General features: G+C 39.8%; 1 protein-coding gene across 1 annotated transcript; it reads right to left on the reverse strand.

Annotated features, from left to right (window-relative positions):
• Positions 1–1015: 1015 nt before the first annotated feature.
• On the reverse strand, positions 1016–10846 carry capns1b (calpain, small subunit 1 b). Its single transcript, XM_056374271.1, has 11 exons — positions 10657–10846; positions 9369–9429; positions 9171–9207; positions 7940–8032; positions 4868–4925; positions 4567–4631; positions 4045–4113; positions 2917–2995; positions 2698–2814; positions 1898–1956; positions 1016–1457 (listed from the first exon to the last, which is right to left on the reverse strand). Exons 2-11 carry the CDS (start codon positions 9413–9415, stop codon positions 1431–1433), a joined length of 651 nt encoding a protein of 216 aa, XP_056230246.1. The 5' UTR covers positions 9416–9429; positions 10657–10846; the 3' UTR covers positions 1016–1430.
• Between the last annotated feature and the right edge of the window lie 952 nt (positions 10847–11798).

The raw sequence follows: 11798 nt of genomic DNA on the forward strand, positions 1-11798 counted from the left end.
TGAGAGGAGGCCAACTCATCCTGAGGTGGGTCTCACCGCATGGCCCCAGACCAGCCCTCCCAACCTTCAACACAGACACTCACCGCAAGTAGAAATCGCAAATTACCTTTGTGTGCGTGTGTGTGTGTGTGTGTGTGTGTGTGGCTTCACTTCAGCCTGTGACAAACTGATGACCTGTCCAAAATCTTAACTGTATGAGCAGCTCTTATTCTTTATTTTATATACGCATTCCATTCTGATTTAGTGAAATGTTTTGTCTTGTCTGCCTCATGTTGTTTGTCTGCACCTTTCTGTGGAAAGGCTCAGTGAAGTTTTCATGGTTTAATAAAGGTTGGACAAAATGAAATGCCTGTGCTTGTGTAGACTCCAGACCCAAAGGAAGGAGATTTACACGGGATATGACTTAAAAAGCCTCTTGATTTATGACATTTATTGTAGGTAAAGTCCATGACAATATATTATATATGTAAAAAAAAGAAAATGCTACATTAAATTCACTACAAACTCCACTTTCATTTTCATTTTAGTTAATATTGTAATTGTGTATTTGCTCCTTGCTCTTTTCTTGTTTTTAGTATGTTTACATGTTTCTGTATACAGTATATTTACCATGCTTTCTTTATGTTTTACTTATTTTTAACATTTGTTTTACCTGTTTTTTTTATTTTAATGTCCTTTGTACAGCACTGTGGTCAGCTCAGGCTGTGTTTAAATGTGCTCTGGAAAATAAAGTCGACTTGATTTGACTAGTATCCTTGTACTGTAGCTGGTACTCACTGTCATAACGATGTCAGATTAAAAGCACAACAAAATAAAAGCAGTCAGTGGTATATGTCAGAAGTTTGTTCTAACCTCTCGTTGCCTGGGAGCTGCATGTTTTCTGCCACACTGAAAGTCATACATCACATCTTCTTCCCTTTTCAGCAGCAACGGCCACCATTGCTGAGCTGGTTTGAAAAAGGAAACCCACACAGAGAAACACAACTTGCACAAACACAGAAAAATCCAGTCGTCAAAGGGTTACACCCACAACTAGCCACCACAACACTTAAATGCCAGCTGTGTCAGTTGTGTTGCTTTATTCTGTTAAACATTCAGAGTCAGTTCTACAAACAGTTTCAGCCAAATAAAAATTTAAAAACCTTTAAAAATTTGCCATAAAACATGAAATATAGAAATCTGTGACACAGGGACGTTGTAGCGCCGCCGCCTGGCGGCAGCAGGACGGTGCAAGCGGCAGCAACGGCATCGGCTCCACTTCGGTCTAAGCTCTACGCTGGCATTTTTGGTCCCGTTACCATGGAGACAGATGGGCTTCAAACACATCCGTGAGCACAGATGTGATGAAGTGGAATGAGAGAATGTGAGGTAAGAAATAAAAGAAGAGAAGCAGAAGAGGTTTTGTTGAGGAGCAGCTTCCCTCCATCGCTTCATGAGTACATGGTCAGCTGAAGCCACTGTGAGTCAGACAGAGACAGAGAGAGACTCACTACATATCTTCACTTCTCACTGGGCGCGGTGTAACTACCACTTTAACAAAAAAGGAATACAGTAATAAAAATTGTTTTTTGAGGTTGAAAAAGTCATTTATACTGTGATTTTGTTTACAGTTCATATTGTCCTAGAATTGAAGATCAGTCGAAACTAATTTGTTGTAGTAAAGTCTGTAGTAATGTCAGGTATCTATAAAGGAAATTGGCCTTAAGTATGATCACAATACAGAGGTTTACACTGTACTTTTTGCTTGTTATATTACCATTATTATGGAAAGTGCAATAACCAATTTTATCATTTCTTTTTTCTTTTTTTCTTTTACACAACTTTGTGCCTCAGCTACTTGGACTTACACTCCCTGTGTGTACAATCTGAGAAGTGAGAGAAGTCAAGAGTGTTTTACCTCCTTGATGTCCAGGTCGATGGAGCCGCTGTTGTCCTTATCCAGGGTCTTGAAGGCTCCTGCAGAACACACACACACACACATCATTTCATGTTCAATGACTCAATACAGTTACATTCATATTGAAGTGAACACTGTTTAAAGTGAAGCTCGTTTCCACTGTTAAAAAGATCAGCAGCACAAACTTGATTTTAAATGGAAGGTTGTCACTCTACAGATTGATCCCATTATTTACTTCATATTATATAACGAACATTTTTATATTTTGTTGCAAATTGAATAGCATAGCTCTTTAAAGCTAAAGTGCAAAATCCAATTATGCAGAAGAGAAGGGGAAGGAGCTATGATATTTATTATGCCTCAGATAATCTACAGAGATCTACAGAGATGAAGAGAAACATCACAGGTACTTTAACAGAACTCCATCATTGACAAACATTAAATTAGGATGTAAAAACTCTGAACAGGCTGAGAACCTTATTTTAAATTCCTGTGGAGGTTCAAAAGATACAAAATGTCAGACTGAAGTTTGTATAAAATGTGTATAAAATGATGCATGTAAAATACATCATGCACCTATGAAAACATACATTTTTACTCAGTGTGAGCAGCAGAAACTGGAAAATATGTGATATTATGGTCTTATTTGGAACAAAAGAAAAAATCAGCTGTTCACGTGGTTAAAAACATCAAAAGAAAATCTTCTCATTCTGTAAATATGAGTGTCTCTGAAACAGACTCCAAAAACATCTAAAGTCAGAGAGGGGAGAAGGTGAGAAAGGTGAGGGAGAGAGACTCACTGCACATGGCGTCCAGGCGCACCAGGCAGCCAATGAAATTGTCGAAGTCCATGTTGCCATGCTCATCACTATAGCGACGGATAATCAGCTGGAAAAGCTGATCATTCAGAGGGAAACCTGCCCACACACACACACACACACACACACACACACGAACAGAATTAGTGTGAAACTTGCTCTGCTCAGGCTGCACACATGACTCACAGAGCAGTTTCTCACCTGCAGACTTGAAGGCGGCTGGAAGCTCGTCAGAGCCGATCACACCTGAGTGATCCCGATCATGGGACAAATAGATGCTCTGGAGACAATAAACACATAACAGATAAATATTCCATTTTCACAGTAACTCAAACCCTCAAATGTTTTTTTAAAGCGATGGTCACTTGTTTTGGGTTGACAGAGGAATGTTAATGTTATACTGTACACTCGGTTACTAGTTTATTAGGAACACCTAACTAAAACTAAGTCAGTCAAACACAACAGTCCGGCCAGAAATCCTCATCATGAAGGTGAAAAACCCACCTAACCCCCGCCCTCTTCCCTACCCGATCCCCATCAGGACTGAACTACCAACAGGTTCCACCTGCCAGAAGAGGAATCAGAGGTTTTCCCTGAATAATAAAACATATTCTTTCTAATTGAAGAGTTTCCACTAGTTCCATGAGCTAAAGTCTCAATGTTGGTCCATATGCTAGAAGGTGTCGTTGTGCCTTTTTTAGTTTTTGGACTTCTCTGGATAACCCCAGAATTATTCAAATTGGGTCAGGTTCTATCTGAACCTTCAGCACAAGTGACAAGAATGGAAAGACATCCCTCCAGTAACCTTGTGTTTTGTGACAAAGGGCGTAGCTGTGGAGTAAATGACCTTCTCCTGTTTCACATGTTTCACACACAGGAGAGGAAATATTTAATGTCATTTTTCCTTTGAGTAGTGTAACCTGTGTATGATTTTAAATTGTATTAAACAGTGACATTTATAGAACATGTATGAATATAAACCAGGCTCTCATCCCAAATGTCATTGTATCTCTACCACTCTGCCTTTATAGTGGATCAAAGATCATTCAAAGATATAGTCTATGTTGCTGTTGACCTGTATTACACTATACAGAGAGATGTTTTGTTATTTAGCCTACCCTGATATATATAGGGTGAACAAAACAATAGAAACATCTGCCCATATAATGCAGGACAATTCTGCAGCAGCACAAACTGCAGCATAAAACTGAATCAACACGCATTATATGTGTTCATGAAGGAGGATTTATTCCAGGACTGTTGGATGAGTTTAGGCCACATGTACCTGATAATAAAAGAAGAAGAAGAAGAAGAAGAAAAAGAACTGACCTGCCATCTCTTGATGTTATTCCAGAGGTATTTGAACTCATGGAAGCCCAGTTTCCCTGTGCTGTCACTCTGAAGTCAACAGGGTCAAAGGTCAAATTTCAAAATCAATGAAACAGTGTTACTACTCCCCATACAAATACTACTACTACTACTACTAATACTATTACTACACTTGCTGTACTTACAGCTATTACCTGTTATTTCTGCTATTTATGATTTCATATCTACTAATACTACTGATAATGCCATAATGTAATGTCCTACTGCTGCCGCCATCACTGATGTTACTGTGACTGCATCTGCTCCTACTGGTATTATTATAAATGCTCCTGTTACAGTTGCTACTTCCGCTACTGCAGCTTCTATTGGAACTGCTACTGCCACTGTTACCACTTTTGTTCCTGCTGCTGGTATTTGCCACCCTTTCTAGTACTCTTTCTGAAACTACTCCTACTAATGATACACAGTAGTACTCAGTGTCATTAGTACTGCATTGCGTTGTGTTATTTGGTGGAAGGATACGTCCATGACAGCGACCATGCTCCTGCAGGACTCAATGCTGAACCCGTCAGTCTGCAGGCCTCCATCTGCAACAAGAGAACAAGAACCTTTACACACACACCACCTGATTAATAATCAGTAAGAAGCTGTTGACATTTTCACAGGCAATGACACAAAGGCTCTAATGAGAACAAGATACAGCAGAAATAGCATGTTAAAATATTACAGTCATTAAATTCCTCCAGGCTGTCTTTTTCCATCTGAGGATCAGTGGATGACTCATCACTTCCTGTTTCATTATGAGGAACAAAAGTGGACTCACGTTTGGAAATGACTTTGTTGAGGATGTTCATCAGCTCTTTGGGGCTCACCTCCATGTCCTGTTAAAAGACACACACACACACACACACACACACACACACACACATTAGACCGGGTGTTGTCACGGTTTATTTCCACAGAGGAAGCCCCACAAACACAGTGAGTCACAGCTGATCTGAGTGTGACTCATACCAAACTAAAGCTGTTTCTTTTGATATTTTTCCAGTTTCTGACTCAATGTTTGAAAAAAAAAAAAAAAAAAAAAAAATCAAAACAAGGTCCAGACTCATAACAACGCCATGTTGCTTAAACACTGTGATGCAACACCATGCTATCTGTGGACACTGGCTTCTCTTGCAGCACTCTGTCATTCCTTCACTTATTTCAGTCTCTTCAGTCATTTCTAATTGCAATAGAAACAGTTTTGTGGTTGTGGTCTTATCAAAAGAGTAATACTGAAGGAGGATTTGTGCCAAGTTTAGTATCCACATCTGCTGAGCTATATAAAAACCACAAAGTCTTGTGTTTGAATATTTCCCTAAGTGTAAGAATTACACAGCGACATTGAGAGGCTGCAACAAGCCCATACAGAAGATGTATTATACTGTCAGATAGTGTGGAATAAGGTGATTTTAACAACCATAAAACACCTGGGAAATAAAAGGTGAAACTGGCGCTAAGTGGTTAAAGATGACTCCTTTAAAGTCCTCACATTTCACCCAGTCCACCGCTGATGTGTTTAACCACAGCTCTGGTGTCATGACAGACCGTCGGCCTGCACCTTTAAAAAGTTAACAGTTTCCAGACGGTCAGCACAGCCATCTGACCCCGCCCACGTGGCGCAGCCTGGCAGGTACGTTACTACAACCTTCTTCATCATCTTCATCCTCACCCTTATTACTGCTGTTGATTTAGAGAAAATCCAACCCACCGAGAGCCGGATGAGCTCTGGTCTAACTGGTGCACACACCCCTCTGATGAGTCAGAGAAAACCTCCAGACACACACACACACACACACACACACACATAGTTCAACGCCCCTAATGCCTGAGTGCCGCCCTTGTAGACAATGGCAGGAATGCAGAGAAAGAGCTGTTGCGCTGTGTAACACACCCTGAGGCGACTCTGCTCCATGATAAATAGATTCACTGTTTCTCTGAGAGAAAACGACACACAGCTGACAGATAAAAATGAGCCTGTTAGCTGAGTTTTATTCTCCTCCGCCCTCAAAGTCTGTGTACTGTGCTGTAAAGCCACACCAGTGGGATTAGGAATATAGTTTACTGAAGATTAAAAACCACCTTTACATCTTCAGTAAACACTTATTTAGTGTTTGTAATATTTGCAATAAAACAACGGCAGACTTCTGGAGGTTTCTCTGCTTCTCTCTGATTAGATTTCACAGGCCTGGAAATCACATTACAGCTGAAGCATAATAAAACTTCCTGAATGAGATAAGGTGATGTCGCTTCGTCTGTCTCTAGGCCGATTAAAGGCTGGATACACGCTGACACTGATACAATGTTACTCTCCATATTGACCTTTACACACCCAGATATGTAGGAAATGTCCTCCACAGTGGACAGTCCTGGATACACTGCCCTCTGTTGCCCTGGAGTGTTAAGAGCACAGCTTTCTGAACACGAATAGGTTCAATCTAATTATACTGATGTGAAGTTTTAAGTTATCCCAATGCTTAACAAGAGGATACTGGGTAAAGCTGAGTTTGCAGGAGCACAGAAAGATGTTATGCATCCTCGGGGTTATATTGGAGATCAGGTGGGAGTCAGACCGGTAGAAGCTACAGAACCTGCCTGGTGTGTTCAGACAAAGAGACACAGCTGAGAGAGGCTGGGGCAAGTGAAGGTGGAGCTTTGATTCTGGAATGCAGCAGACAGGTGTGGTGAGTGATGCAGGATCAGGTGAAAGAGAAAGACCAACTGACAGAGATACAGACGGACTTTTAAAGACATGAATAAAAACTTGCTGAGCAGCCAAATCACCTCTGATGTTTGAGGTTGAATAATCAGAGTAAGCAGCATGTCAACTTTACCCATCCTGTTTTCCAGTAAAGAAAACAGGAAATTCGTTCGACAGGGTGGAGCCATCCCCAATCATTCCTCAGATCAGAGAGAGACACTAAGATGGGAAAAAGTCAGATCACCACGCTGACATGTAAAGTATGCATATAAATGTTCAAGAACAGGAATCATCATGATTCTGTTGCACAGAAACAATATAATCAATCTGCGACCTGAGATAACAACACGACAAAAATGTTCCTCAAAGTTTACGTCTTGTTTTGTTGATTGTTTAAAAAAAAAAAAGATGCACGAGGAACCACAGAGAGGCCGACCAGCGCATAAGGCGCCTGAAAATGTACCACAGACATATCAGAGCTCGGTTCTTACTGAGATCCTATCCGTGAGAAGATGCTCAGCCGCGCTGTGGAGACTGATTTAAACAATTCATTATAGTGTAATTACACAGCTGACTGGAATAGGTTTGCTGTGAGGCCTGTGGTCACGTGACCCCTCAGACTGTAAACCAGCAGCAGATGTGTTCACGGTTAAAACCCGGACTGAACCCCCAGGTTCAAAGCCTCACACTGCCGAACTGAAAGCTGTAGTTTCTTCAACATGAAACACTTTGTCAGTGTTGCACTCCTGTTACTGGACAAGTTCACAACATTGCAACTGTTTTCTACTGAAGAAGAAGTGGCTATGAAAGTGAGGACAGCCGTTCTGTGGATCATCTCCACACAACTGGAAAATCTTCATCATAATAACGTAACTTTACAGATTATTTTTGCACTTCTTACCTTGAACTCTGCAGCACAGAGTTCAAGTCATCTCTCCCTGCCATGCTCCAAACAAAAACACACTGATTATTGAATTTGAAGGGGACCAGTCCATCATCCAAGAACTGCAGCTAAATGATTTGTGAATGATTAGTGGGATAAAATGAAGTAGAGAAACAGTGGTAGTTAGATGGAGCTGGAGAATCAGTGTTAACACAGACAGAAGATCATAGAGGGTTGAAGTGGATTAAACATGAATATCATAAACTAACCTCTCCAGCCAGCTGCTTGAAAACCTTCCGAAACTGCTTCTCCTCATCGTTCTCATGAGACTCAGCGAAGTTCAGAGGTCTGCGAGGGGGAGGCTGCACACACACACACACACACACACACACACACACACACACACACAGAGAGCTACTGTTAGGCCACACACTCACAACATTCATCAGTCTGACTGCACTGAGACGCTCAGTGTGTTTGTTTGTGTATAAAATCTTCCACTGGCAGAAATCTGAGCGTTGATTCAATCAGGAGTTTCTCAGTTTAAGGGACACAGGTGGTTTTTAAGACTAATGTATCGATTATTTCTTATGATCGTAAGACAGAAAGACTGTTACTCTGTTACTGACCAGTGGCACATTCCAGGCTCCACACAGATTTTTATTAAACTGGTTTCTGGAATGATTTCACCCAAATGACACATTGTCTCATCTTAAAATCTTTTTAAAATAACATTTTCTTTTTTAACAAAAACAAGGACTTACTAAAATGTAAATTTGTTGTGGTGTACATACAAAAGTTACTTAGTTTCAAAACTCATTTTTAGCAGCACAGACAGTAGAAGTGCTGTTAGTCTGAACTCAGTGTTGTTCTACAGAGTCTGAGTCGCTCACATTTAAATGCATCACACCTGCTTTTTATTTTATCTTATTATATTGTGTTTTCTGCAAACGTACTATAAACAGTATGCTGGTCCTGTCTGCTATCAGCTGATTCATGAAGTGACTTCATCTTCAGGTTGTACATGGCTGACAGTAACTACAATAATGACTTCTATACTAGTTAAATATTCTGGAATTAACTTGAATAAATTAAGCAAGAAATCTATCAAAAATTTAATTTGAATATGTTGAATTTATATATTATTTCTGATAAGTTCATGAAGGTGAAGTTTGCACTCAGATAAATTCATATTTAAAAGGTGAAAAAGTTTCTTGTGTCATGTGTTACTGTCACCTGGACACCATATGTCAAAACATGACATTTATTAATTCTACTTAGTTCCTGGGCCAAAGGGAAAAGTTGAAACTGTGTATTTTAACTGACTGAGCCCAGTAAATGTTTGGGTCTGCAGGGTTTAAAAAGTGACAATGTGAATTTAATAATTGCAACAAACAGAGATGTAGCATGAGATGATCTGTGGCACATTATATGAAATATATCTGTCTAATGTCTAATGACCTAATAATTAATTCAGACTAATATGAAGCTGGTACTTACAGGGTCTGAAGGAATGAACTGAGCGGGGTCGATGTTGCTGAGGATAAAAAAAAAAAACACAGGAGAAAAATCAGACAGCAGCTCTGACATGATCACCCAGTGCAGAGATAGGTTCAGGAGTTAGTTAGCCTAGCTTAGCACAATGACTGGGAGCAGGGGGAAACTGCTAGCTTAGCTCCACCAAAGAGAAAACCTCACCTCACAATATTAATGATGCCTCCAATTAAATTCTTTGCCAGAAACATTTTGACGTCTGTGTCTGTGTGATACGGAGAAACAAAGTGAAAGCAGTGAGGAAGAATAATGATTAAAAAACATTTACCTGTTTAATGAACAAGAAGTAAAACCAAGATAAACAACATTTACTAAAGTTTTCCATACAAATATGATTCATTAACAGCAGAGTGCAGCCTTTAATCCACACTAATACACCTGGCAATCAACAGCTTCAATACAATACACTTGGGCTGTGAGACCATGTGATGAGCATTACTCATAGTCTGTCAGAGCCAAACAATTATTCAACTGACAGACAGTTAATCACCAACTATTTTGAAAATCAATTCTTTTTTTTTCTTTTTTCTTTTTAAAGTTATATTTTTGGTCATTTTTGCCTTTATTTGATAGTACAGTGAGAGCTTCTTTGAGCAAAAACAATTGATGTGACAGAAAGAAGATTGATTTGAAGCTGATTTATAGGAAAATAATAAATGATTTAATTAAAAATAGAATAGTTCCAACTTCTGGATTTGATAAAAATCTTACTTTTGATATTAGAATGAATATATCTGGATTTTGAACTGTTGCTCAGACAAAATAAACAACATATTATCATCATGTGGAGTGACTTCCTGACAGTTTTAGAGAGGAAGAAAATGACTGCAAGGTAAATACTGACAATAGTCATTAGCTCCAACTAGTCAGTTATTGATTCATTTACCTGACAGTATAAAGTACTTGCTCCATTTTAAGAAGGAACATTAAAATGCTGCTTGCACCGTCAAGCATCAGTAACAGCGACTGTGTAAGCAGCTATTCTGTAAAATGAATGCTTTTACTTTGAAAACCTCATTTCATTTGCAAATACTTTTGTACAGCAGTGTAATTAGAGTATTTTTACAGTGTTGCGTTTGTACTTTTCTTTAAATTGAGGATCTAAATACTTCCTCCTTGTGTAGGATTACAATACAGCATTCACCTGAAGCAGCTGTCAGCACATTAATAATGGAACTTTTCTGAGCTCTGTGGCTGATTCCTGAATCCCATTCTACTCTAAGTCAAACTCTGAACAAAACACTGGACACAGGGATAAACAATATGCAAAGCCCTTCATCTTCATATAACCTTAGTATCAGGTTTCAACACAGCGTAAACACACACTGCATAGCAACACACGGCGTTAAACCAGCACAAACAGGTCACTAAACACAACTCAGGACTTAAACAGACAGAAAAACAGGAGAAAGAGAAGGTTTGTGCTACTTACTGAGACTGGTGCTGCTCTGAGGGAAGAGAGGAGAGACTGACTGCGAGAGGGCGAGCGAGGCAAAGGCAAACTGAAGGAGAGAGATAGAGAGGCAGGATGACACTCCCAGTGAGCGAAAAAACCAGTTGGGCAAAAAGATCCAAGTTCTTTTTCAATGCATCATCAACCCCGCCCCACACACACACACACACACACACACACACACACACACACACACACACACACAGACACACACACACACACACACACACCGCTGAGGCACGCAAGGAAGGCAATCCACCAGGTTCCTGAAGTGGAAAAAGAACATAATATATGTAGCGTTCAGGGGGCAGTGGGAAAGCTCGGACACTGTCGTCGAAAGCTGTTTTAACTGTAATATTTATCTTGATCTTAGAAGACACAGAACAATCTTCCTACATATGGAATGTAAACAGAATAAAGACTAAATCATTGTTGTTGTGTCATGTTATGGCTGATCAAAGTTGTGAGCTAAAATTACAATTGAAAAACAATGACTTTACTACTGTATAGTCCAACAGTGATCACACAAACACATTTAAAATTTGCTCCTGAGCCAATGTCTGGCCAGAAAAGGCCTTTCCTCTGTGTGGAAGATTTTATAACAAAGTAATTTAAAGTGTTGGTGAGAACAATTAGAATTCACACCAATAAAAAAAAAAAAAAACAGCAATTATGCACAAATAAGTTGGAACAGACCTCTGTTGACACCCTCTCTCAGGGGCCTGGTGAGCAGAGTCGAGTCTCTGGCTTCCACCCTATTTGGTTTTGTTGTATTTAGTTTGTCTTTATGTTCATTTCACTTTTAGTTATCTGAAAGAAAGTTGTTTAGTTACTTATGTGTGGTCTCCCCTCCTTTGTCCAACTGTGAACAGGGCTGTGACATTGGAGTACAAATTTAGTCAGAAACAGCTCATAGCCATTGAAAACCATAACTTACACACCTCCCACGGGTTATTTTAATAACTTGATTACAAACAAAGTTAACAAGCAAGATGAAAAAGGTTATTAAACAGGGCGTCGTGTGGCGTAGTGGTCTAAGCAGGCGCCCCATGTGTAGAGGCTACAGTCCTCGCTGCAGTTGGCCCCGGTTCGAGTCCCGCATCGGACGGCCTTTACTGCAT

This window comes from Seriola aureovittata, chromosome 4 (genome assembly GCF_021018895.1).
Source record: "Seriola aureovittata isolate HTS-2021-v1 ecotype China chromosome 4, ASM2101889v1, whole genome shotgun sequence".
Taxonomy (NCBI): domain Eukaryota; kingdom Metazoa; phylum Chordata; class Actinopteri; order Carangiformes; family Carangidae; genus Seriola; species Seriola aureovittata.